The 27957-nt window shown below is 49.5% G+C and overlaps 1 protein-coding gene across 2 annotated transcripts in view; it reads left to right on the top strand.

Moving 5' to 3' along the window:
• Positions 1–27740, top strand: part of VSIG10 (V-set and immunoglobulin domain containing 10) — a 29308-nt gene extending 1568 nt beyond the window's left edge. The window contains exons 2-9 of one of the 2 annotated variants that reach the window (XM_004597798.2): positions 2889–3176; positions 12493–12795; positions 15155–15415; positions 17693–17986; positions 22186–22296; positions 22592–22607; positions 24801–25036; positions 25956–27740. In XM_004597798.2, the coding sequence (XP_004597855.2) occupies positions 2889–3176; positions 12493–12795; positions 15155–15415; positions 17693–17986; positions 22186–22296; positions 22592–22607; positions 24801–25036; positions 25956–26008 (1562 nt within the window). In that variant the 3' untranslated portion in view covers positions 26009–27740. Of the gene's footprint in view, positions 1–2888; positions 3177–12492; positions 12796–15154; positions 15416–17692; positions 17987–22185; positions 22297–22591; positions 22608–24800; positions 25037–25955 lie in introns of those variants that run through there. The other variant, XM_058656694.1, reaches the window with a different exon arrangement.
• Positions 27741–27957: the final 217 nt, after the last annotated feature.

Here is a 27957-nt window from a genome sequence, read left to right as displayed (position 1 = left end):
CTGAAGTCATGTTTCTGGAACGAAGCAGCTCTCCTGGTTGTGTGCCAGGCACAGCACGGGCGGCCACGTCCATCACCACACCCAGGTCCACTTCACCTTTGTGTGCAGTGCAGCGGGGCTTCTTGAGCGTTGGGTGTTTTCTTTGTGTGTTTCTGGAGTTGGGGTTTATCTTGGGGCGGTGTGTGTGTGGGGGAACAACCTTCCTGTCATCGAGCCATTCCAGAAGATGGGCAGGTTTACTCCCTTCTGCTTGGCACCTCCGATTGTCCACCCCGGCTCAACCTCAGGAGAAGGTGCCAGGAAGAACTCTAGCTCTGAGAGAGAACAGGAGAGTAGCCCCGGGGCCTCCTGGGGAGCCAGAATACAAGGCTGGGGGCCCTCTGGTGGGTCGTTCAAAAGCCACCCTTTTCAGAGTGGACAGTTCAGGGATTTTTTTTTTTTTTTTTTTTTTTTTTTTTTTTTGCTGCTGGTGATTTTGGTTTTGGTTTTGTTTTTTTTCTTTGCTGTTGTTTTTTGTTTGTCTTTTAAGCATGTTTACAAGCTTGTGCAACTAACCCCACTAATTAATTCTCAAGTGCTTTAATCACTCTCCCCTCCATCCCCTCCCCCCGGGATTCTGCCCGGGTTCCTGTCCCTGTATGGCCTCTCTGTATCAGAGTATCAATGCTGCAGGGGTTGCATTCTTGTAAAACTGCCCAGCAAAGAGGATGCATTTGCTTCTGGTTACCTGGTGATGGTCAGTGCCAGTTCCAGTGCAATTTATCTAGTATCTATCTATCTATCTATCTATTTATTTAATTTTATTGGAAAGTCAGATATGCAGAGAGAAGAGGCAGAGAGGAAGATCTTCTGTCATTGATTCACTCCCCATGCAACTGCAATGGCTGGAGCTGCGCCAATCTGAAGCCAGGAGCCTCTTTGGGTCTCCCACATGAGTGCAGTGTCCGAAGGCTTTGGGCCTTCCTCGACTGCTTTCCCAGGCCACAAGCAGGGAGCTGAATGGGAAGTGGGGTCGCCAGGATTAGAACTGGTGCCCGTATGAGATCCCTGCAGACGCAAGGCGAGGAGTTTAGCTACTTGGCTTTAATGCCAGGCCCTCCTGTGTACTTTAACAGCTGTCAGTCTTCAGTGCACATTAGAATCACACGGAGAGGGCCTGGTGTGGCAAGGAGGGTGCATCCACCATGCTGGTTCTAGTCTCTGCAGACCATCCAGCCCCCTGCTAATGCTCCTGGGAAGACGGCCCCTGCCATTCATGTGGAATACCTGGCTGGAGTTCTAGACTCCTGAACCAGCTGGGGAGTGAATCAGTGGATGGAAGATCTCTGTCTGGGTCTACCCTGCCTTTCAAATAAATAAAAAATATATATTTTTAAAAAGAAACAAAAATAGGGCTTGTTAAACAAGGGTGCTACTCCCTGTTGCCTGGTTTCTGAGGGAGCTGTTCTGGGGTGGGCCCTGACGAGTTGTGTCTCTCCTAGGGCTGCTTCCTGTCGGTGTGACTCTGGCCTTTTAGAAAGTGAATGACTTTTTAAAATCTATTAGAGGGGAAGAGAGACAGAGCGAGGTCTTCCATCCACTGGTGTACTCCCCCAAATGCCCACCACAGTGCGGTTGGTGGTAGGGACCCCAGTCCTGAAACCATCATCAGAGTCTGGATCAGTAGGCACGCAGAGCGGAGACTGGGACCAAAACACACAGCATCTCGCCTGCTGCTCGGAACGCCCGACGCTGATCGCGGGAGTGGATTTCTGGAGAAACCACGGGCTCACCTCCACCTGATGACTGAAGTCACTCTGGCTTCCTGGAGGAAGTCTTGCCTGCCGATCGCCCCAGCTGGACTTAGGAGCGCCTTCTCTGGGCCTTACCTGGATGCTGGTCCGCTGTGTTGTGATCGCTGGCTCACTCTTTCCCCACAAGGGTGTGAGCTGCTGGAGGTTTTTGTCTTATCCACAGAGAGGTGGGGGCCGGGGGAAGGGGGAGAGAGAGGAGAGAACGTTAGAGAGCTGTTGTTCCTGCTGGTCACTCTCCAAAGGGCTTGCCACCATCAGGAGCTCCATCCAGGTCTCTCCTGGGGTCCAAGTGCTTAGGTTCGTTAGCGGGGAGCTGGATTGGAAGTGCAGCAGCTAGGACTGGAACGAGCATTCCTATGGGATGCTGGTGCTGTAGGCGGCTGCTTAACCCACAGCACCACAGCACCAGACCCTACAGCATGGTCTGGTGTCCAGTTCCAAGAGAGCTTTCACTCCAGGGACATTTCAGGGAGACAAGCCTGGAGATAGGTACAAATCCCAGGGCCTGGTGCTTCCACCCGTTCTGGATTCAGTGGGAATTATCTGTTATCAACAAGTGCCTGCAACAGCCGAAAGCCAGGAGCCTAGAATTCAGGCTGGGTCTCCCCTGCATTAGAGCTGTCTCCTAGCTGCTGCCTCTTGGGGTATGCATTAACAGGACTTGAGAACGGAATGGGGATGTGCTCATCCCAAGCCCTGTCATTATTGTTGCACCCAAAAGCGCGCCCTCCCGTCTCTCTCTCTGATGTTCATGCGTGCATAAGCACTTCTGAAGTCTGCGTGCGGCATATTTGCTAGCATCCCATTGGCTAAAGCCAGTCAGGTGACAGCCCCAATGAGAGTGGGATGGCATGGCAGAGCCAAGACAAAGGGTATGGACAGTGGGTAGGGGTGGTGTGCGATGTGAACTACTCCAAGTTCAATAACATCAAGAACTGGCTAGGAATTCTGACTTAGCAGAAGCTATGTGCCTCCTCATGTCTTAAAACCGTGTGCTTGATTTTTCTTTAAGTCTTCATGCAAAGGGTTTGTCTAAAAGAGAGACTGTCCAGAGCATGAGCAAAGTCGTTAACAGGCTGACCCCTCCTCATCCAGGGTCGGAGGCTGTCGTGGTGACCGTGGGAGAAGTCGACGAGGCCGTCACTCTGCGCTGCGGAAACGTCTCAGGGCCCAGGGGGCCGGTGTCCTGGTACCGGAGTGCCTCGGAGCCTGTCCTCCTCGTCTCCTCCAACTCCAGCTTCCCGCCAGCCTCGGCTCGTTTCTCTCTGTGGAACGCCAGCTCCCTGCACATTGCGGCACTGAGCCTGCAGGATGAAGGAAACTACACCTGCCAGGAGACCCTGAATGAGACCCAGCAGTTCCGAGTGTGGCTACAGGTGGCCAGTAAGTGGGGCTGTCAGGCCTGGGACTCGGGGCGCAAGGTCCCCAATGCACTGGGCAAGAGGAAGCCACAGGCAGGACCATGACCATGCATGGGTTTTAGTGTCAGGTGGCCCCGGGTTTTCATTCTGGGCTGTGCTTCCTGCTTGCTGAGTGACCTCTAGTCACCTGGAATTCCTCACCTGCAAATGGGGACGAAAAGAATTTTCTCCATGAAGAATAGAAGCTTGATGTGGCTTCTGGCATGTTAATGAGCCGTTCTTTTTAGCCTGTTGTTAATATCATTCTTCCTGTTGCTTTCAGTTTATCATATAACAGAGTCACTTCTAACCTACCCAGGCCAGGATGCTGAATACCAGTCCTAATGCTAGGATGGATTCCTGGAACTGTCGGTTACTGTCTTGAAGCCTCCCTCTGGCTTCCTCCCTTGCTAGTGGGGGCTGGGACATGCCACGTCAGGTGCAACGGATGCTTTGTGCTGTGGTGCTGAGTGTGGGGCACGGCCCAAGTCACTGTCCCTCCCGGGCTGGGCAGGAATGGGCTCTCCTTTTCACTGGTACCCATGTCTTCAGCAGACGGGAGTGCACAGGCTACAGAATTTAGGCTGTGTCTGGTTTGCAGCCTGTTCTGGTAGGGCCCAGAGGATGTAAATGTTTATTTTTTGATATGTTGTGAAGTAAACCAAGAATATCAGTGAAGTGAAAATTGGGCAACATTCAGATTTCACTGTCTGTAAATCAAGTGTTGGAATGCAGCTACGCTCATTTGGTTAGAGTCTGTGATGGTCCTTGCTGCTGCATGGCCTGGGGGAGGTAGCTGTGACGTGGATCATCTGGCCTGCAAAGCCTGAAATATTTGCCATCTGTTTTTGTTTTGGTTTGTTTACGATTTATTTATTTACTTGAAAAGCAGAGTTAGGGAGAGACAGAGGCAGAGATAAGGTGTATCTGCTGGTTCAGTGCCCCCGCCCCCGTGGCCACAAAGGGCAGGGCTGGGCCAGGCCGAAGCCAGGAGCCAGGAGCTGAGTAGGGTGCTGCGAAGCAGCTGGGATTCAAACCAGTGTGTATTCAGGATTTTGGCACTACGTGTGGTGGCCTAACGCGCTGTGCCACAGCACTAGGCCCTGTCTGGTCCTTGAGGGAGAAAGTATTAGTCACTAGTTTGGAAGAACATCTCTCTCTCTCTCTCTCTCTCTCTCTCTCTCTCTCTAGAAAGAAAGAAGAACATCGAGAGAGAGAGAGAGAACGAGAGAACGAGTGAGCTTCCATCCATTGGCACACTATCCAATGTGCCAGGCCAAAGCCAAGAGACAGGAGCTTCCTCGAAGTCTCTCAGGTGGTGCCGTGGCCCATGCACTGAGCCTTCCTCTGCTGCTACCCCAGACACATTAGCGGGGAGCTAGACTGCACTCCAGCCGCTGCCCATAAGGGATGCTGGCATTGCAGGCGGTGGGTTACGCCATCAGCCACAATGGCCACAGCAGTTGAGGTGCTTACCTGCCACATCAGGGTGCCTGGGTTTGAGTCTTACTTGCAAGTCCGCTTCTTGCTGGTGCCCACCCTGGGAAGCAGCAGGCGGTGGACTGGAGTGCTTGAGTTCCTGCCATTGGCGTGGCATACCCTGATACCGCTCCTAGATCCCGACTCCCACCTAGCCTGGCCTTGGCTGTTGCAGGCATCTGAAGACTGAACCAGCAGATGCAAGATATTGCTCTCTGTGTCTTTCGATCAGTCAGTGAAATTTTAAAAAATAAATGGGGCAGGGGGAAGGGGATGGCTTAAGAGAGGAACATTGGAAAGTACAGGTTTAACATCTCCAATCCAAAAATCTGAAAGTCAGAATGCCTCACAAGCTGGGTTTTTGGGGTCAGCTACGCTCACCTGGTAAAAACCTATGCAGATACTGCGAGTCCCCAGACATCCGCGCTCTAAAACACGGCTGCTCCCAAGCACTTTCGCTCAGAAGGATTTCCACTGCAGTGACATTTCATCCAAGTGTTTAGGAGGAGTCAGTTGTAGAGCAGTCAGGGACAGAGCCTGCTTGGCAAAACCGGCACCAGTTCAGAGATGGGTGGAACAAGATACAGCCGCAGGCGGGGCTGGGCGGGAGGCCAGCGTGGCTGGAGCCCAGTGCCCTGAAGGCTGGACCTGGGAAACAGCAGAGGCCAGGGCAGGTCCGGTGGACCTGGGTAGGGCGGGCATGTTAGGAGTTGAATTCTGTCCTCCCTATCCCCCCGCCCAAAAAAAAAAGTGTCCTAATCTCTGATCCCTACAAATGTGACCTTAATTACAAATAGGCTCTTGACATATCAAATCAGATTAAGACCAAGTAAATCTAATTCCACAGAGTCCTTGTAAGAAGAAGAAAAAGCCATGTGAAGACAGAAAGAAAGCCTCAAACATTGACAGGGTCAGACACAGGGGTGAGGCTGCCAACCCAATCTGGCAGCGAGCTGTGGTCACCACCCTGGGGGAGAAATAAGTAAGGGAGCTTCTTGCGAAAGGCCCATGTGTCAAAGGCTTGGTCCCCAGAGTTGATGGTGCTAAGAGGGTGGACACTTCATCCAGTGATGGTGCTTAGAGGGTAGGCCCAGCAGCACGTCCTTAGCTCGCCAACGTATGCCCTGGGAGGGTCATCCTTGCAAAAGCAGTGGCTGTGAAAGGTTGAGCTGGGCCCGGCTTCTCTCCTTGCCGGCTTGCCGCACAGTCCTCCCCTTGCACTTGCTCTGCCACTGCCGTCTGCTGCCTGCACGTAGGCCAAGCCGGTGGGGCTGGCTGATCTTGATCTAGAACCTCCCAAACTGAGAGCTCCTGGATCTGTTCTCTTTATGCAGTTGCCTCAGGCATTCCAAGACTGTGACACAAAGCTGACTACTGTACCCACCCAGCACCTTCTGATGGGAACATACCCTGCTGGCCCCTTGACTTCCCACCTCAGAGTCTGGAGCCATATTTGAAAGGCAGAGTGACAGAGAGAGGGAGAGACAGAGAGACAGAGGTCTCCCATCCCCGATTTTTTTCGCTCTCTGGGTGGCAAAAACAGCCAGGGTTTGTCTGAAGCTAGGAGCCAGGACTCCATCTGGGTCTCTCCAGTGGGTGCAGGGGCTCAATCCAGCAGTCTGCTGCCACCTTCCCAGGTTCATTAGCAGGGAGCTGTATTGGGGATGGAGCATCTGGGATTTGAACCGGTGTGGGACATGGGATGCTGACCACGCAAGCGTCAGCTCCACCTGCAGTATCACAAACCCAGCCTGGGGAGGATGCCTTTCTTATGCTCGAAGCCATTGCATTCATAGAGGCTAGCCAAGGAAATAACGAGACAGAGTAGTTACAGAAGTAACATACTTTTCTTATGAATGCAGACGAAATTCCAGGAGCTTCTGGAAGGGTGTGGCATCACTTGACACACATGTGGAATATTCGTGTGTGTGTGTGTGTGTGTGTGTGTGGCCTTCAGAAGAGCTCTGAAAACAGGGAGACCAGTACAGGATGTTGGTGACCGGAAGCCGAGAGGCGGCAGTGCCCTTGGTGGAAGTCCACAGGTTCAGAACACGTGCTGGAGGTAGACCAGCAGGATGCAGCGACTCAGGCTGGGGGAAGGAAAGAGAGGTCTCCGGATGTGTCTCCTTGTTTCCGTGATGGAATCTGCAAGCACGGGGCTTCTGCAACAGCAGAATTCTTGAGAGGAATGTGGGTGTATCAGAAAATGCCAGCCATCTCCGCCCAGCTCTGGCCCTGTGCTGGCTGACTCCCTCCCTGTAACTGCCCAGCAGTCATTAGTCACCCCCGCCCAGTCGTAGTCTCATCAATCAGTGTCTTCTCTGGTCCCAGATGAGGAAGATGCAAGTACAACTTGTGGTACTGAGATTTGTGACATCGATGCATTTTATGTATTTATTTTTAAAAGCGTTTATTTTCTTTGAAAGGCAGAGTTACAGAGAGAGGGAAGAAAGAGATCTTCCATCTGCTGGTTCACTCCTTAAGTGGTTGCAATGGCCAAGACTGGACCAGGCCAGAACCAGGACCCAAAAGCTTCTTTCAGGTCTCCCACATGCGTGCAGAGGCCCAAGCGTGTGGACTGTCCTCTGCTGCTTTCCTAGACCGACAGCGGGGAGTTGGGTTGGAAGTGGAGCAGCTGGGTCCCAAACACCAGCACCATAGGTAGAAGCTTAACTTAATATGCCATGGTACCAGTTCTGATACTGATCCATTAATCATTAGCTAAGTTCATGGGAGGACAGAATCATCTCATTATTGCCCTCTAGGGAGGTAAAGCAGTCAATGGAAGCCAACTTTAAAAGTGTAGTTCATTCAAACAGGGCTTTGTTTTCCCAGAGAGGAAATTCTGTGTGTGAGTTACTGTGATGGCATTAACACTGTGGAGATGTCTTTGGAAATTCTAGGGGACTTCAGAATGTTTGTGGAACACAGAATTGTAGATAAGTTTATTTGGGAACCAGTGTTGTGGCACAGTCGAATACAACCCTGTTTGCAATACCGGCATCCCATTATCAGAATGTTGATCGGAGTGCTGGCTGTGAGTGCACTTGGGACACAACAGAAGACAGCCCAAGTACATGGTCCCCTATCACCCTCCTGGGAGACCTGGGTGGAGTTCTAGGCTCCCGGCTTCAGCCTGGCTGAGCCCTGGCTTTTGTGGTATTTTGGGAGCGAACCAGTCAGTGGGTGATAGATCTGTGTATCTCTTGTAGTCACTCTGCCTTTCAAGTCCTTTTTAACAAGATTAGTTTATTTGGATACAAAATATTTGTCGAAAGATTTACTTACTTTTATTAGAAAGGCAGATTTACAGAGAGAACAGACAGAAAGGAAGATTTTCCAGCTTGTGCACCTGTAAGCCCACGTGGCTGTCATGCTGATCCTCTGCTGTGAATGGGACACCTATGCAGTAGAAAGTGGCCTTGGAATTGTGGAATTGGGTCTTGTCCTGGGCTGCAGCTGTCCAGCCCAGTCCTCCGTGGTGCTGGTCGGTGGTATGCAGGGAGCAAACAGCCCCATGGTGGGCCATGCCACTCAGCCATGACGTTCCCTGGGTTCCGTGTGTACAATGCTTTCTCCGTTTCGGGTGTTTTCCACCTACAGTGAGTTTCTTCCGAGCTCTGTTGAAGAGCAAAAAGAGACAACACGAATTTCCATCTTTGTGTCGTGGAGACGCTCCAAAATGTCACAGTTGAGCGGGTTCTTTCTGAAGTGCAAGTCAGTGAATGAGAAGCATGCAGTTCTTCGGCTCAGTCGGGATTCAGCTGCAGTGCCAGCTCCTGAGACTGGCTGTGCATGCGCGTCACGTGACCCGCCCTTAGCTTCCGGGACCGCCATCTGCTGACCACTGTTCTAGAACCTCGGAGCAGGAGATAGTATTACCTGAAAGACAGAGCAGGCTCACTGCTGAGCATGTGGTATCTCCCAGGAGCCTTCAGGTCAGCTGGGACTTTAACTCACCAGGATTCTTTTCATTCTGGGAAAGCAGAGGGCGGTGAGAGTGAAGGACGTGGACCTTTGCCCAAGATTGCCCATCTACTGATGGCAGCGGGATTTACACCCAGGGCTGACCCAGTCAGAATTCCCACTTTCTTGTAATCGCCAGGCTGAGGAGGCAAGACCAGTCAAGACCCGACACTGAGTGCAGGTTTGTCAGCTGCCAGGCCCTTGTCACCGTTTATTGGCCTTTTCAGTTTTGTTTCTCCACCCACTTGTCCGTCCGTCGGTCTGCCTGACTGCTGCCATCACCTTGGAAACCCAAAGAGCTGGTGGCTTCTGCTCGGGAGTGTCAGGGGACGTGAGAGAGCTAGGAGGGAAAGAACCTGGGGTAGGCTGAGCACCCCTAATCCCAGAATCCAGAAACGGCTCTCAGAGCACGGAGTGGTACTAATGGTACTGGATGTTCCCCGGAGCGATGCCGCACAAGTGAGTCCTCCGCCGCTGTCCCAGGCCCCTCGGCTGAGGGGTGCTCTCTGCACCTCCTTTGTAGTACAGGAGGTCTGAAAGAACTCCCACGAGCAAGAAGAGGGGGTGTCAGCTCTGCTTAAGCAATCTCCTGTGACCCCGGGTTGGGGTCACATCATGCTGTGTCCGTGACACTGAACAGCTCAGCAGGCCCTTTCGGTTCTCCCAGTTCATGTGTTCATTTGAAATCCTTCACTGTAACCGATCCCACTTCCTGCTGAGAACTGCGCCCATCAAAAGCCCTTCCATGGGCTGCTAGGCATCTGCTACAACCTTTAGGACATCTGTGAAGAGGTCTGTGCCCTGCATCAAAGACCCTAGATTCATGTTCGAGGCCCAGTCCTGATCCTAGCTTGGTACCAGCGTGGATTCCAGAAGCAGCCGGTGATGCCTCGAGTGGCGCTGCCAGTTTTGGCTTCACCTTACCCCAGCTGTTGCAGGTCTTTGGGGGAACAATCCAGTGGATGGGAAATTTCTCTCTTTCTCTCTCTGATTCTGAAAAAAAAAAAAAAGATCGTTCCACCTAGTTTTGAGGTCTTCACTGTCCATGCTAGGCCACAGGGTCCCCCAGACCACTTCTGGAAGACCCAGAAATTGCCTGACCTTTTGCATATGCCTAGGTGTTGCCAGTCTGGGTGTTGGCCACCAGCACCTGGGAGGTGTGGTGTGTTTAGTTGGAAGCATGCCAGCTGCAGGCACACCCACAGACCCGCCAGTCCACATGCCTAACCGGCGAGCTGGCGTCAGGGAATGGGACACAGGAGCAGCTCCCGGGTCACAGTTGTAGCTCTTCTTCCAGGCTGTCCATGGGAAGTGATGTAGTCCTGGCAGTTCCCGGCATTGCTGGGAGGCCAGCACGCTGCTAAGAATAGAGCCCACAGGGCCTGCCATGGTGGCCTAGTGGCTAAAGTCCTCACCTTTCACACACCGGGATCCCATATGGGCACTGGTTCTAACCCCGGCAGCCTCACTTCCCATCCAGCTCCCTGCTTGTGGCCTGAGAAAGCAGTCGAGGATGGCCCAGAGCCTTTGGACCCTGCACCCACGTGGGAGACCTGAAGGAAGTTCCTGGCTCCTGACATCGGATTAGCGCAGCACCAGCTGTTGCAGCCACTTGGGGAGTGAATCATTGGATGGAAGATCTTCCTTTCTCTCTCTCCTCCTCTTTGTATATCTGACTTTGCAATAAAAATAAATAGATCTTAAATAAATAAATAAAAGAATAGAGCTCACAGAAAGCTCCAGTCCCCAGAGTTGTGCCGTGGCTGGAAGTGGACGTGGGTGAAGTTGGTGCTGTGTGCTTAGGGGCAGCATGTGGGGGAAGCCTCTTCCTTCCACAGCCCCTCAGCCCGATTCTGTCCTGACTTGTTCAGCCATGAGTTTATTCCTTTAGGTAAACACTGACTTCCTGGATGGTGATTATCATTGAAGATTGATTTATTTATATTCAAAGAGTTATGGAGAGGGGGAGAGAGAGAGAGAGAGAGAGAGAGAGAGAGATATCCTCCATCCACTGGTTCACTCCAGATGACTGCAACAGCCAGGAAAACTTCAGAAAGATGTCGGCTCCTTTGATCTGCCCCATATCAGTTAGAAGACTTTTTGTTGTTGTTAGTAGAATCCATTGCAATCAGAGAGAAAGGGCTTGCTCTCTGTGGACCTTAGCCTGAGGCTGAAGGTGCATTGATGGGTCACCTCAATGCTGCGTGTCTAAGCCCTAGGCTTCTAAACTAGAATCTTTTTTTTTTTTTAATATTTATTTATATATTTTGGATGCACAAGAACAGCATGTGACATTTTTCATTACCGCAAAAGGATGCAAAGCAGAAGCAGCGGAGGCAGCAGCGGGGAAGGGCAGGGTCTGGGGGAAGCCAGGCACGAGCTTGCCCAAGTCTTGGCATCATAGACTTACCAGGGATGCACTTGAAGCTTGCAAGGAGCTGTGGACATACACATCAGGTGTCTCCTGGGGAGACTCAGGAAGACCCCACGCCCAAGGTCTTTATTAAGGGCTGATCACACAGACACTGCTGCTGGCACCCACCGATGTGTAAGAAAGCAAGTGTTGAGCCTTGCTGTGGTTCTGCTGGAGGGTGGGTAGTTAGGGAGAGGAACTAACGATTGACAGCTAGGGACAGAGCTAAGGTCTGACAGCTGGCTCCCTGCCAACCCCCCCAGACAGTGTGGCTTTGTGACTGGTTTGGATGCAGTTTGGGTGTCCATCAAGGATTCATTTGTTGAAATGTGATTCTTACTGTTAGGAATTCAGAGAAGTGGGAACTTGATCTAATGATGGTGCTTGGAGGTAGGGGTCTTTGAAGATGGACTAAGACATTAGATAGCATTGCTGGAGTGAAGCCCCCATGACTGGAACCTCGCTCTTCATAAGAAGGGGAGGCATCACATTGGTGTGGCAAATTAAGCCTCCCCCTTTGGGGCCAGCATCCCATATGGACACTGATTTGAGTCCTGGTTGTTGCACTTCCAGTTCAGCTTCCTGCTAATGGCCTGGGAAAGCAATGGAAGATGGCCCACGTGTTTGAGTTCCTGATGCCCACGTTGGGGACTTGGATGGAGTTCCAGTCTCAGTCTGTCTCAGTCCTGGGTCTTGCAGCCTTTTGGAGAGTGAATCAGTGGACAGATCTCTGTTTTACTGTCTTTTCCTTTTCTCTGTAACTGCCTTTCAAAGAAATAGATCGAGGAAGAAAAAAAAGAGAGAAATAAAATACAAGACGAAAAGAAAGGAGTGAGACCAGGATACCCACACATAAACACGTGTTGCCTGTCTCGGGCCATGTGATATCATGTGTCAAGGTGAGACTGCCAGTAAGAAATCGATCTCCACCTGAGGCTCCTGGACCCTGCACCTGTAGAACCATGAGCCAAAGTAGGCCTCTTTTCTTGATAAAGAGCCAACCTCAGGTAACTTGGTATAGCTGACTAGTCCAAGTGTATGCCACGTGGTTTGTGCAGACCGTTGGAGGTGTGGTGGTGAATTTCCCATGTGTTCTGGGCATGTTGGAGATCCTTTCCAAATTCACAATCTCAAACATCAGCCCTGCAAACAGCACTTTCTAGTGGGAATGGAGCCTGTGTGTTCCTGTGCAATGCTAGCTGTCCTTTCCCCTTTGCAATGCTTCTGAAAAGTAGTAATTTAATACTCTTTCCAAGGATGTGTTTATCCCCTAGCCAGTCTCATGCAACTGCCCAGAATGAACAGAAGAGTGTATTTGGGCACTTGGGACAGTGTCTGTCACATGGTCCGTACTTGATCGATACTGTCCTTGTCCTTGGCTGCTTCTTGATGGTTTTCTTAAGAGGTTCAATTCTGCTCCTGTCCCCTCTGTCATTCCCAGGCGGCCCCTATCAGATTGAGGTCAACATCTCTACCACCGGGACCCTCCCCAATGGCACCCTCTATGCAGCCAAGGGCTCCCATGCAGACTTCACCTGCACCAGCAGCGCCTGGCCTCCGCCCATGGTTGAGTGGTGGTTCAAGACCCCAGATTCCAGCGACGAGCCATTTGGGAACAACCTGACAGTCACCAGCTTCACGCTCTTCCTCATGTCGCCAAAACTCCAAGGCAACTATACCTGCTTGGCTGAGAACATGCGCAGTGGGAGACATCGAAAGGTGACCACCGAGCTCCTGGTCTACTGTGCGTAAGAAGCGCTCCCCTCCCTCTCTTGTTCCCCTTCATCTGTTACTTCTGTTTTTAAAAGCATGTCTGCTGCATGGGTTGTTCTAAGGTGCTTCTGGGGGCTCTCTCAGCACATGTGTGGGGTTGAGATTGCAGTGTAGCAGGTAAAAGGTATCCCCCATGGGATGCCAGTGTATTGTATGGGCACCAGTTCATGTCCTGGCTGCTCCACTTCTAGTCTAGCTCTCTGTTAATGGCCTAGGAAAGCTGCAAAGGACGGTGTGTTTAGGTACCTGGAGGAAGTACCTGATTGCTGACTTTAATCTGACTCGACAGCTGCTGTTATAGCCATCTGTGAATCAACAGGTGGAATGATCCCTTTTCTCTTTTTCTCTGTGTGACTCTGACTTTCAAATAAATAAATATTAAAAAAAAAAAAAGTATAAGAAGTACACATGTCCACTTCAAAGGGCTACAGCTTGCCCCCTGGCAGGAAACTTCTGCCAGCCAGGGGTTCAGTAAAGGTCCCTGTGAGCCCTAGGGAAATGAGTGCCGTCTCATAGTGTCTTTTTTTAAAAATTGAGGTGAAAGGACATGAACATTTAGTTTGTTTCAACGTTCATTTATTTTCATTGATTCAAAAGGCAGAGCAACAGAGAGAGAGAGACACACACACACACAGACCTTGTCAATATCTACAACAGGCAAGGATGGGCTAGGCCTTAAGCCAAGGCCCCAGCACTCCCTCCAGGGCTCCCACGTGGGTGACAGAGCTCCATGTAGGTGAGCCATTTCTTCTGCTCCCTAGGCTGTATCAGCAGGAAGCTGGATTAGAATCAAAGGTTCTAGAACCAGACCCTGTAATGGGGGTGCAGGCATCACAGGCCTCTTGCCCTGCTGCACTCCAAGGTTTATCCCCATATTAATATTTACTGTTACACTTCGGTGGCAGTTAGTACATGCCCAATGTGTGCGGCCATCACTTCTACCTAGTTTTAAAATGTTTTCCTCTCTCTGGATGGAAACCCCATAGCTCATTCCATGCTCACTCCCATCCCCTCTTCCCTGAACCCCGACACCACCAGTCTGAATGTGCCGCAATGAACTTACAACTGCTCTGAATATTCCCTGGTAGTGGGTCACAGAATAGCTCAACTTTTGAGTCTGGCGCTCTCACTTAGCATCATGTGTTCAGGGTCACCTACACGGAACCGCTGCAGCCTAGATCTATCCTCCATGCCTTCGTGTGGCCTGAGCATCAGGCTGCTGTAGGGAGACACCACAGCTCACCTACCTCGTCATCCGGGCTGCCTCAGTATTTCATGAAGCAAGGTGGCATCTGGGTCCTATAGCACTACTGGGAACCAGCAGGCGATGAGTCTATGCCTTGAGGGTGGGGTAGAATGTACCAGACATTCCCGGTGCACACATACCTGAGATGAAAACCACGGGAGCCAGGCGGGGTGTCCTCACCCATGCAGATGAACAGAGGCATCACATCAGCCAATTAGCGGGCAGGATAATAACAGGTTATTTATTTCTTCTGTTGTTTAGAGACTCTAGGTTCTCTATCATGAGTGACATTTATTGGAGATAAAATTATATGTGCTTGCTGTGGGTCATACTGATGAGCATATGGAAGAAGATAATCACCTAACGGTTACGTTGGTATTTTTCTTCTAGTTGTCATCCATCCATCGCTGCTTGCCTCCTGGAGTGCACATTAGTAGGAAGCTAGAGTTAGGAGTAGAGCCAGAATTCAAAGCTGGGCACTCCAATCTGGGGTGTGGGGGTCCCAACCTACACCAAACACCTGCCTGCCCCATGCTCCCCGATCTCACAAATGGACTTCTACTTAGGTGCATTACGTAAGATACATGAATACTGTCTGTGTTTGGAAGGAAATGAGTTAGTGTGCCTTCACCTGCAATTCTCAGTCCTCTATATGCCTCCGACCCAAGAGGACCTGTTTTAGAATCTAGGGGCCAGCACCATGCAGTAGAACTCTGAGATGGTGGGAGTGGTCCACTGTGTGGTCTGGGATGCCAGGCCTGCTCACCTGTGGTTTCTGTGCATTTCTAAGTAGTGTTGTGTGATGGGGAAACTGCATTTATGCTTTCATGTCATTGAGTTCATTTTACTATACACACATGGCTAATGGGAAACACAAAGACTGTTGAGGCCCAGGGCCCAGTAGGGGAAACCAGACCACTGTCAGACAGGCCTACCTGCAGGTGCTGCTTCAAGGGGGGACACGAAGATGGAGCAGGTGGCTTTGAGACCTCCCTAACCCCCAACTCTGTGGTCCTTCATAGCCGGTGTGGCTCCGACCTTGCGGCGTGCGTCTGAGCTTGCGTTCTCCACTGGTGATTTGCAGATCCTCCTCCATCGGCTCCTCAGTGCTGGGCAGAGGCGCCGTCGGGATTGTCCATGCTGCAGCTCACCTGTCGCTGGGATGGTGGATACCCAGGCCCTGGCTACCTGTGGACAGAGGAGCCAGGAGCACTCATCGTGGGGAAATCAAAGCTGGGGGTGGAGATGCTGAACCAGTCTCAGCTGTCGGACGGCAAGAAGTTCAAGTGTGTTGGGAGCCACATAGTGGGGCCGGAGTCTGGAGCCAGCTGCGTGGTACAGATCCGTGAGTCCACTTGCTTTGTCCTGGGGCTGGGCTTCATCTACCTGCCTTTCTTGTATTAGTTTGGTTTAGAAATAGGCCTGGGAAACAAATCTCAATGTGTCAGAAAGAACGGAATTCCTTACCTTTCTTCCTTTGTTTGGCTTGGCAGTTCCCTCGTTTTTCAAACCTCAAAGAGGGTTGGTTGGTGAGCCAAGCTCCCTGGGCCCCGGGCTGAGCCATCTTTGACTTGACAAATGCTCATTGAACACCTGCTGTGTGTAAGGTGTGGTTTCCAGGTGCTGAGGATGGAGCAATAAGACAGATGCTGCTTGTACATGAGTTATCTCATATATTTTTCCCTCTTTTTTTTTTTAAGATTTATTTTTTGTTTATTGGAAAGACAGAGTGACACAGAGAGGGAAAGACAGAGAATGTAATGTCTCTGCTGGTTTACTCCCCAAATAGCTGTGTGGGTTAGGGCTTGGGGGCTGGGCCAGGCTCAAACCAGGAGCCAGGAACTCCATGCTGATCTTTTATACGGGTGGCAGGGGTTCACACATTTGGGCCGTCTTCGGCCGTCTTCCCAGACACACAAGCAGAGAACTGGATCAGATATACACTAGCCAGGACTCAAACCAGCACTCTAGTATGGTATGCCAGAGCTGCTCGTGTGACTGATGTGGAAATCATCTTTGAAGATATAATCTACTTAGATAAGGTCAGATTGGATCGGCTGGCTCTTAATCCAGTGACTGATGTCCGTGTGGAGAGAGAAACTTGGACATGGACCCACAGAGAAGGCCATGAGCAAGCAGAGATGGAGGTGATGCACCTATAGGTGCAGGTCCTATAGAGCACCTGGCTGGCACTGCTTAGCAACCCATGAACTCCCTCTACCACCTTGCACAGAGTCACACAGATCCTGTTGTGGTAGTTGTTTGGTACTCACCACCACTCCTACTTAGACCTTAATTTTTCCCTGTAAGATCATTTCAGACTTCTGATTTTCAGAACCACACACACACACACACACAAAAGTAAACTTATTGTTTTGTGCTGCTAAGTATATAGCAATTGTTTACACCAGTAAATATATACACGTCCCCTCATTAGCACCTTTTCCGCCTCGTGTAGCCATTTTATCTGTGGCCAGTGTAACTGTATGTGACAGTGTAACGTGCACACGCATCAGCATTGCAGTAAGAGGACTGTAGAGTGTGGACTGCAAAAACCTGCCTGTGATCAGTAAGAGGTGAAACTGCCTTCTGTGACCCTGGGATCCCAGATGAGCCCAGCTCTGAGTCCTGGTCCTCTGCCCCCAAGCTAGTTCCCTGCTGATGTACCTGGGAAAAGCAGCAGATGACGGCGTAGGTGCCTGGTTCGCTGCCACCAACGAGGGAGACCTGAACGGAACTTCCGGCTCCTGCGTTTGCCTGGCCCAACCCTGACTGTTTTGGGTATTTGGGGAGTGAACCAGCAGATGGAAGACTTCTCCCTCTGTCCCATCCTCTCTCTGTAACTTGGGTTTTAAATAAATAAATCGATCTTAAAAAAAAAAAACTCAAAAAAATCTGACTGCTTGGATGTTGATCTTCTCCCTGATTGTACTTTGCCCAGAACTTCCCTGATTCTACTTCTGAAAATCCTATATTCCAGGAACTCCTTGGTTCTGGGCAAACTAGGGTCACCAGTCATTCCACATCCTGCATGTGTCACTAATTTGGTTGTGTGACTCTGAGTCAGCTCCCTAACTTTGCCTGCGCCTCAGTTTTCTTATCTGCAAATGGGGATAGTACGAAGGTTGTGAGAACAAATCTGGTGACTATGTGTGACTGCCTAGCCCACAGTCACTGTTTTATAAATACTGGCTTTTATTATTCTGGGAGAACAGATGTGGTGGGTGCAGAAATTCCAGGAGATGTTTCCTGAGGGAGCAAGTTTCCTTAAAGATCACAGGCCATGGCTTGAATCTCCTTCAACATTTATCTTTTTAAAGATTTTTTTTTTCTTATTTGAGACCCAGAAACATACAAAGAGAGAGACTCTCATGGCGCGAGCCCATCCACTGTGTGTTCTTTGAGAATAGGCAGAGTCAAAGCCGGGAACCTGAAACTCCATCCAGGTTCCCGCATGGCTGGCAGGAGCTCAGAGCCTGCCAGGATCTGAATGGACGGGCGGGAGTCATGAGCCAGAGGCACATATCAAACCCAGATACTCCCCTCTGAGTGTGTGTCTTCACCCCTGGGCCAAATATTCCCCTCCAACTGTCTGTTTTGTTTACCCCCTTCTGATCTGCAGGGAGCCCCTCCCTTCTCTCTGATCCTATGAAGACTTGCTTTGTAGGGGGCAATGTGACCCTCACGTGCCAAGTGTCGGGAGCGTACCCCCCTGCTGAGATCCTGTGGCTGAGGAACCTCACCCAGCCCAAGGTGCCCATTCAACCCAGCAGCCACTATGTCATCACCCAGAACGGCCAGAGCTCTACCCTTACCATCCACAACTGTTCCCCGGACCTGGATGAGGGCTACTATGTCTGCCGGGCAGAGAACCCCGTGGGGGTGAGGGAGGTGGACATCTGGCTCAGCGTGAAAGGTGAGTAATGGACGTGGGACCACCGGAGGATGGGTGAGGGCTTCAGGGCAGCTGGCACCAACATGGGGACAGCCTGGTGCCTGTCCACCTGACTGTGGGTCACTGACACCCAGGAAATGGCATGTATACTTGTCATAGCTTTTTTTTTTTTTTTTAAGATTTATTTATTTTTATTGGAAAGACAGATATACAGAGAAGAGGAGAGACAGGGCCCGGCACTGTGGCCTAGCAGCTAAAGTCCTCGCCTTGAATGAGCCAGGATCCCATATTGGCATCAGTTCTAATCCCAGCGGCTCCACTTCCCATCCAGCTCTCTGTTTGTGGCCTGGGAAAGCAGCAGAGGATAACCCAAAGTCTTGGGACCCTGCACTCGAATGGGAGACCCGGAAGAGGATCTGGCTCCTGGCTTCGGATTGGCACAGTACCAGCCGTTGCGGTCATCTGGAGAGTGAATCATTGGACAGAAGATCTTCCTCGCTGTCTCTCCTCCTCCTGGATATATCTGACTTTACAATGAAAATAAAAATAAATCTTAAAAAACAAAAGAAAAGGAGAGACAGATGCATCCATTGACTCACTCCCCAAGTAGCTGCAACAGCCGGAGCTGAGCCGATCCAAAGCCAGGAGCCCAGAGCCTAACAGTAATTTAACTTCTGGGTCTCCCATGCGGGTGCAGGGTCCCAAGACTTTGGGCCGTCCTCTGCTGCTTTCCCAGGCCACAAGCAGGGAGCTGGATGGGAAGCGGGGCCCACATGGGATTCCGACGTGTTCAAGGCGAGGACTTTAACCACTAGGCTATCGCACCAGGCCTGCAGTTTTCTCTTTTAATGTGATATTTATTTTTTTCTGGGAAGAGATGATTTTTTTTAAAGTTTATATTTATTTAAAAAATAAATCCAGGGACAGAAATCTGCCATCTGCTGTTTCACTCTCCAAAGGCTGGCCCCAGGCAGCTTGAGGTTAGGAGCCTTGTCCGTGTCTCCCACATGGGTGGCAGCTGTGGGAGTTGTCACACTTTCGCTTCCCAGGGTGTGCATTCGCAGGAAGCTGGAGTTGGGAGCAGAGCTGGGACTTGAATCCAGACACTCTGCTGTGGGTCCACAGGCGTCCCAAGCAGCATCTTCATCCTGTGCCAGATGCCTGGTCCTTGCTGTAGCTTCCTAAGATGACTTCCAGACTGTCAGATCTCTGTATTCACATAGGCACCAAAACACTTTAGAGCAGCACGCACCAAGGAATATATGTATTTCACATTAACAATGAGTGACTAGGAAATTACCATCTCACTTGAGATATAAAACAGTGTACACATTGATGAAATTAAGTAGCAGACCAAGTTTAGAAAGCAACAGTACAACCTTCCCCCACCAAAAAAAAAAATCAGGATTTCCACTTTAATTTGAACTTCAGAGAAATAAAGACTATTTGGATCTCTTTTTAAAAACATTTATTTATCAGATTTATGGAGAAATGGAGAGACAAAGAGAAAGATCTGTCACCTGCTGGTTCACTCTTCAAGGGACCACAATGACCAGAGCTCAGCTGATTCAAAGCCAGGAGCCAGCAGCTTCCTCTGGGTCTCCTATATGGGTCCCAAGGTTTTGAGCCATCCTCTGTTATCCTCTCAGAGCACAAGCAGAGAGCTGGATGGGAAGTATAGCAGCCGGGATATGAACCGGCGCCCACATGGGATCCCAGTGTGTTCAAGGCGAGGATTTAGCCCTATCACATTGGGCCCAGAATATCTATACCCATTTACGTGGGTTATTTTTTTTCCCACTATGATAAGAATGTCTCGTATAGTGTGAGAAACATACTTTTCCTAAAATCATTCGTTATTTATCTGAAATTTAAACTTCACTGGCATCCTGGGCTTGATTGGCAGCCCCATTTGTGGGTTCCTTTCCTTCGTTACAAGTCTCCCACAAATGCGAACCACTATCCTGACTCTCTTGTTGTGTTCAGAAGGCATACCTTGACTGTCTATACACATGCACGTGTTGTCTTCTGTGGCTTGCTGTTTTCACTCCAGTTTTTGTTCTAGGACTGCACAGCTCTTCGCTGCTGTATAATTTGCCCTTCCATCACCTTTCCACAACTCAATTACTCATTTTCCTGCTTATGGACATTTGAGTTTCTGATGTTTTTGTTATGATAAACAACGTTGTTAGTTACATCTCTCACCCATTGCACCAACAGGCTTTTCAGTTTTTGTCCGCCTTTAAGTATAAAATAGAAGTGTAAACTAGAACTTCACAGTGGTTCTCATTTGAATTTCCCTGATGATGAAGAAGGTTTTGACCATTACTTCATTATTTTATATGTGTATTTCTTGTATGGAATACATATTTGTGTCTTTTGACATTGTTCCTATGGAGCTACTATTCTTTAGAAATCATTGTTGTTGTTATTGTTATGGTTAAGATTTATGTATTTATTTGAAGAACAGAGTTATAGAGGGAGAGGAAGAGACAGTGAGAGACCTTCCATGAGCTGCTTCACCCCCACATGGCTCGGATGAGACTAGGCCAAAGCCGGGAGCCTCGACCCTTATCATTTCCTTGTCTTTTCTACTTTATAATAGATACTCTTCAACTAACAGATGTTTTTAATGTAGCTGATCTTACGGAACTTTTCTCGAACCATGAACAATTTTTGTGTGTTATGACATTTCTCCCTAGAGCCAGTGCAGTGAGCCTCCACCTGTGGCGCCAGAATCCCATGTATGTGCTGGTCCATGTCCTGGTCGCTCCACTTCTGGTCTAGCTCCCTGCTTAGGGCTTGGGAGGATGACTCACGTTCCCTGCACCGATGCGGGAGACCCAGAGGAAGCTCCTGGCTCTTGGCTTTGGGTCTGCTTTGCTCTGGCCGTGGAGGCCATTTGGGGAGATCTCTTTCTTTATCTGCTTTTGAAATAAAAAATTAATCTTAAAAACAAAAAAGGAAAGAGAAGGAAAGAAAGGAAAAGAAAGGAAGGAGGAAGAAAGGAAGAAACTAAGATAAATTCGAAAAAAAGAAAAAGAATTGTATTCTCATCCATAGGTGACAATGATACTCTCCTATTTTTTCTTTTAAAAGTTTGAATGCTTTACCTTTCAGTTAAATGTTTACCCCATCTGGAATTGGTTTTTGTGAATGGTTGAGGCAGGGAGCAAGTGTCTTTTCTTCCTGTAGATTTAAGAACTCACTCTTTTTCTTTTTTTCTTTCTTTCTTTCTTTTTTTTTGTTTAAAGATTTATTTATCTTTATTGCAAAGTCAGATATACAGAGAGGAGAGACAGAGAGGAAGATCTTGCGTCCGATGGTTCACTCCCCAAGTGAGCCGGAACGGCTGGAGCTGAGCCAATCCAAAGCCAGGAACCAGGAGCTCTTCCAGTCTCCCATGCTGGTGCAGGGTCCCAAGGCTTTGGGCCGTCTTGACTGCTTTCCCAGGCCACAAGCAGGGAGCTGGATGGGAAGTGGAGCAGCCGGGATTAGAACTAGTGCCCATGTAGGATCCCTGCGCGTTCAAGGCGAGGACTTTAACCACTACGATATCACGCTGGGTCCCGTTTCTTTCTTTTTAAAGATTTATTTATTTTTATTGGAAAGTCAGATTCACAGAGAGAAATATCTTTCGTCTGATGGTTCACTCTCTAAGTGGCCGCAGTGACCAGAACTGAGCCGACCCGAAGCCAGGAGCTGCTTCCTGGTCTCCCACGCAGGTGCAGGGTCCCAAGGCTTTGGGCCGCTCTTTGCTGCTTTCCCAGGCCACAAGCAGGGAGCTGGATGGGAAGTGGAGCAGCCAGGATATGAACCGGTGCCCATATGGGATCCCAGTGCACACAAAGCAAGGACTTTAGCCACTAGGCTATTGCACCGGGCCCAGCAGCACTGTTTCTTGAGTAACACTTTAAGCTCCCTTCTGTGTAGCGGTCTGTTCACACTTACACCTGCCATGGCCACGTAGACCATCTAGATGCCTGGTAGACACAGTGACTTTAACTTCGCCATGTTCTTTCTCATCAAGTGCTTCACTGTTGGAGTCCCGTGGACTTTCTCTTTGACATCAGGAGATATTTGTTTTGTATCCGAGGTCATGTACTTTGCGTAAGGTCCTGAAACCAAGAGAAGCCACGCGTGGGTCGCGGGCACTGAAGGTGAAGTGCTGCTGCCTATGTGTTGCTGGGGAGAGTCCAAGATGGGGTTTGTCTTTACAGAACCTCTAAACGTCGGGGGGATCGTGGGCACCATTGTGAGCCTCCTCCTGCTGGGACTGGCCGTCATCTCCGGGCTCATGCTGTATTACAGCCCCGTGTTCTGCTGGAAAGGTAAGGCCTCCCCGGGCCCCCGTGCTTCTGTTCCAGGCTTCTGGAAAAGGTGTGGGTGGGGGAAAGAGACTTCTTACGCTCTCAGCCAAGTCCCGCTCGACGGGCTTCTTCCTTGGGTCCAGGAGTGCAGAGATGCGGCCCCTGAGTGTCCTGCCTGAACATCCTGTCCCTCTCAGGATGGGTCAGCTTCCTCATGTGTTCATCTCTCATAAATGTCAGATTGATTGATAAGACTTTTGTGAGCCAGAAGTGGATGTCACTGGATATTAATTTTTTTTTCCCTTTTTCCTTTCAGTAGGAAACACTTTCAGGTGAGTGCTCCCCAAATTCAAATCAGAAACCTTTCCTGTGATCTGTCACCATGACTGTTTATTTCCTGTCATCAGAACAATAATAGCAATGGCCAGGCAAGACCCTGGACTTTTTTTCATCCTTTTCACTGCCCTCTCAGGGCGGTAGTGACAACTCCATTTTCCAGACAGGGAAATGGGGGTCCAGACAGGGACATCTGCAGACGCTCCCAGAAGGGCAACATTGCCTAACGGGTGCCTAATCTCAGGGTAAGGCTGTTGAGATATGGAGACACTATGTTTCTATTGGGCCTAGTCATTCGTGAATTTGTTTTATTTACTTTCTACAGAGATTGAAAAGGAAGTGTGAGTCATGGTCTCAAGAGAACACTCTGGATCACTAGTCTCAGTGTGGCCGGAAGTGCCTCCCAAAGGCGTCCTAGGAGGGGCTGAGTGACCAAAGGGAGCATCAGGGTGGGAGTGGAGAAGTCTTCTCTGAGGTCCTATGGGAAAGTACATCCTCTTTAGTCACTCGCAGGGATGGGATAGTGTCACAGTGGGACCACCTTTCGTGGGTGGAGGTGACCTTTCCTGTTCTGGGTTTAAGGCCTCGTCTCCCCAGGAGCCTGTCCTTCCCAGGCTTGTTTCTCATAGGAGGCAGCACATTGGCATTGTGGGAACACACTCTGCGATCAGTGGACTTGGGTTTGAATTGCTGCTCCACAGTTCCCAAGCTGTGTACTCAGGGGATGTTCTTAACCCTGTCTGAGCTGTGGTCCCCTCATCTGTTTCACAGATTGGGGTTCCTAGGGTGAAAGGTGAAAGTGATGCTCCTAGGACTGGGACTGGCCCAAGGCTCCTATTCTTCCTTAAGAAATGTGCCATCTGGCTGGGCAGGCAAAGCCAAGTGACTAAACTACAGGACAACAGAATGCTAAGCGCTGGGCCTGGACTGCAGATGCACTCAGAGCTCAAGGCTTAAGGGGGAGGGAGAGGACGTTAGTTGAGTCATAGATAATGAGAAAATTCAATAAATGGGGCAGAAGTAAGATCATTGTAGGTGAGAACATATTATAAACTAAGCACTTCAAAAAGTTCATGGAAGAAAATGGAATTAAAAGATGAATTAATTTTGGTGCAGAATAGTTTTTAAATCCATGCCTAGTAGGGATCTTAAAAAGTTTCTGAGGGGTCCAGCATGATGGCCTAGTGGCTAAAGTCCTCTCCTTGCATGCACCAGGATCCCAAACAGCTGCCCATTCATGTCCCGGCTGCTCCACTTCCCATCCAACTCTCTGCTTGTGGCCTGGGAAAGCAGTTGAGGACGGTCCAAAGCCTTAGGACCCTGTACCTGTGTGGGAGACCCAGTGAAAACTCCTGGCTCCTGGCTTTGAATTGGCTCACCTCTGGCCATTGTGGCCACTTGGCGAGTGAACAAGTAGACAAACGATCTTTCTCTCTGTATATCTACCTTTCCAATAAAAATAAATCTTAAAAAAATAAAAATCCTGGGGCACTCGTTCTTGGCCTATCAGCGAAGAACTCATTTGAGATATGTACTTGTCACATCAGAGTCCCCTGGGTTTGAGACCTTGATTCCTAACGATACAGACCCTGCGGGGCAGCCACAATGACTCACATAACTGGCTTTCTGCTATTCATGTGGGAAATCTGGGTTGGGCTCTTGGCTCCTGGCTTTGGCCCACTCCAGTCCCAGCCATTGCAGGCATTTGGGGGGAATAAACTAGTGAGTGGGAGCATTCTGTCTCTCTGCCTCTCAAAATAAGTAAATAAAAATTTTAAAGGAAGGAAATAATTTCATTTTAAGAAAAAAAGGGAACAAGAGGTACATGGAAATTCATGTTACGAAAAAACTATATATGGGTTTCAATTATTTTACAAGTCAATGTAGCTTTTTTTACTCCACTTTCCATGAACTCGTTACATAAGTGCTATGAGTGGAAGTAAAATAGTCGATGCCCAGGACAATAAGGCCGCCTGGAGCGGAGGAGGAGACACCTGGCACGAGCTGTGTCCATCCGTTGCAGTCAGCGTCAGCATCTCCTTGTGAGGTTGCAACCAAACCATCACCTCCTGGGCCAGAGGCATGAAGAGTTCCTGCATCCCTAAAGGAGCTGAAGGGAATCTAGTGAGGGCTGACACCGGGGAAAACGAGGCATCTCCTTGATGAATGTTTCTCCCTTTGGAAATTAGGGGACAAGACACAGGTGACGTCATGGTTTTGGTGGATTCAGATGAGGAAGAGGAGGAAAGGGAGGAGGAGGAGGAGGATGCTGTAGAAGAGGAGGAGGAGGAGGAGGAGGAGGAGGCAGCCCGTGAGAGAGCCGACTTCCCAACAGAAATGCGCAAATGTGGCCACATCCACAGAGTGACCGCCCTGGTGAATGGGAACTTGGAATGGATGGGAAACGGACTCCAGGATCTTCAAGGTACACTCTTTCTGTTTGCTTGCCAGCCTGCCAGCAGGGAATTTAAATTCACAAAGTCTGGGCAAGATAGTTAGCTAACAATTAGTCTAAAATCAGAGAATCAGCTACCGGATAGCATCCCTAGTCTGACAGTCAAATCCCAAATGCTCTGAAACCTTCCGAGTACCAACAAGACGCCACAAGTCTCCTGGCTCAATATACATAACCTTTGTTTTGTGTATTACTTAGAATATTGTGCAAAATTCCCTTCAGGCTCTGGGAGTAAACAAATGAAATTCATGTTTAGACTTGGGTCCCATCCCTACAATATTTCATTTTATATATATATAAATATTCCCCCTCCAAAAACCCTTTGAAGCCTGAAACACTTCTGAGTTGGATAATGGATATAGTTAACCAGTGTTGACTACAAATCCTGAAATCAAATCAACAAATGTTTACCAAGGGCCTCACTTGGGAAAGGCATAGTTTTACATTGTTTGGTGTGATAGACAACCCAGTTAGATGAACAGATTGACATGTACGGGGAGAATTGAATCAGAAGCAGGATTCAACCAGCACCTTTGATGGAGCTGCACAGGACGTCAAGGAGGGGGGTTTGGTGAACTGCCTGATGTTCAGTTCAGGAGAAGCTTTATAGCAGAGGGCAGATGGGACGCTGGTCTTCAAGGACATTCAAGATGGAGTAAGTAGAAGGGAGGAAGAGCTTTGCAGGTCGAGGCATGAGCCAGAGTGTAAAGGGTGGAAGAGTGGCCAGCATATCTGGAGGACACGGAATGAAGAGACCCCAAAGACAGGGCCTACCTATACCGGGAGCCCCTCCTTTTCTCTGGAAGCCGATTCCATGGCTCACCAGAGGACTGTAAATCACCCTCTGTTGAGATCACTCAGAGATGGGGTCTGTTCTGCCCACACACAGATGACGTCAGTGAGCTGCCAAGTGACGTTCAGGAAGAAGACAGACCAGTCTGAGGAAGAGGATTATCATTCACCGTTATTTTCTCTGGAAGCAAGACTGAAGAGTTCTTGCTTCACCGTGGACTTGACTTGTTCCCCTGCCTGGGGGCTTGCATTAGTAAGTTCAGGTCTCTCTGCAAACTGGACAAGACACACACAAACACCTTTCCTTCCATTTTTAAACAAAAATTGGTTTCCTACGCTGTAGATTTTTCAGAGATGTTAAAAAGCATTGGGAAGGAGCCACGTGTATAGGAGAGATGCCACTTCTACTGTGCCTCCTGGCTGTACCAGGCTGACCTACTGTGACAAACACTGACTGGCCCGGGAAACATTTAGGCACTGGTACCCTTTGCCACTATGAAAGATTGGTAACCCAGCTTTGCCCAGCATAAAAGTTGAGCACCTTGGGTGTAGGTAAGGAAGTGTCCTTTATCACTGCTCAGGTAACCAGGCAAGTGTGAGCTGCATGGGCGAGGTGAGGCCTGAGCCTACCTACTGATTCCCTGCAGAGTGGTGTCAGGAACCACCAGCTCAAACCTGGGCCCTGCTTCTTTTGTGTTCCATGGGCTGGTCTCACTGACCCCTCCCCAGGCCTCGGCTTCTTTCTCTGTGGAACGGATGAACTCATACCCACCTTCCAGGCAGGTGGTGAGGACAGATGAGGGCAGTTTGCCTGTTCAAGTGCCTAGTTGGTGCTCAATGGACGTTACGTGTCTTCTCTGCCTTCCTTCGGGGTAGAGGGAATAGTGCGCACTGAGTCGCAAGTGGCTGCCGGGGCTGTTAATCGGGGCGTGATCAGAGCATGCCTTAGCGATCTCTGTTTTCCCTGGAGACACAAATCTTTTCAAGAAGCAGGGCCCGACAGGTGCCTTTTCTTGGAACCTCATGTGTTTCAGAGCAAAGCCTCCCAGGTGTTGTGCCTGGGAGTAGGCTGCAGCCTTTCCTGTTCCTTGTCTCTGCTGTTGCTGTCAGTGAAGGCAGAATGTATGTTTTGTAAGAACTCCTTAGACCAAGTCAGTCCATCTGGACTCAGTTGCTCTTAGAAATGGGAACAGGGAAGACCTCTTTTCCTTCCTACTTCCTAAAGACTTGATGAGGATACAAAGATCAATGACACCACGTTTCAAATGAAAATAATGGATGAGTTTGGGCTGCTGATGCTTCTAGCACATCCTTGTGTAGTTGAGGTGGTTTTTTTTTTTCCTTATTTTTATTTTTTACTTGCATCCAAATCTCTGTCCAAAGTCAGGGACCTCACAAGGGTGCAATAGATGTGTGCTAAACCTGAAAAGTTGACTTGAATTTGCACTCTTTACTGTTATATAGCCTGCTGCAGTGGGCAAGTCCTAGGGCTCAAAGAACTTCCTTCCTTTCAGTATCTGGCACTGGGATTCCAAAATTGAGAAGCTGGTTAAAGTAACCCCGCTGCAGGTGTGACTGAAGGGACAAAACTGAGCAAATCACTCAAAGTGGGTCCTGTCCCCATCTCAGGAACTGGCTGCAATTTCTACTCCTCAGGAATAGCTGTGAAGTATGACTGTGCTTGACCAGGGCTTAGCCCGCCTTGTAGCTCCTAGGGGACTCAATGGCTCTAAACAGTGAAAGTCAGTGTCATTTCAGCTGGCTTCAAAAGTCACTGAAGATTAAGCCGGTCTCACCTCGCCTCTCTAGGTTTTAAAAGCCTGACTTCTTGAATTTAAGCATCTGCTCTTCAGAGGCAAGAGGTTTAAGAGAAAAAAACAAACAAACAAAAAAAACAAAAACAAAAAACACAAAACAAAGGGGTGGGGGTAAGAATTCCTAGGAATGCAGAGAATGTGTTGCAAAATCCCTAGGATGCCTTTTCCAACCTCCTCTTGCGCACAACATGATGATGGGAAATATTGAAAAGTTTTTCAGTTAGCAAGTGGGAGCTTCAAGGACCTGGTGTCAAATATTACAAACCCTTGATCAACCGAACT

The sequence above is a fragment of the Ochotona princeps genome, chromosome 29 (assembly GCF_030435755.1).
Source record: "Ochotona princeps isolate mOchPri1 chromosome 29, mOchPri1.hap1, whole genome shotgun sequence".
Classification (NCBI taxonomy): domain Eukaryota; kingdom Metazoa; phylum Chordata; class Mammalia; order Lagomorpha; family Ochotonidae; genus Ochotona; species Ochotona princeps.
Note: the sequence above shows the minus strand (reverse complement) of the source record. Positions and strands in the feature narration are given on the sequence as shown.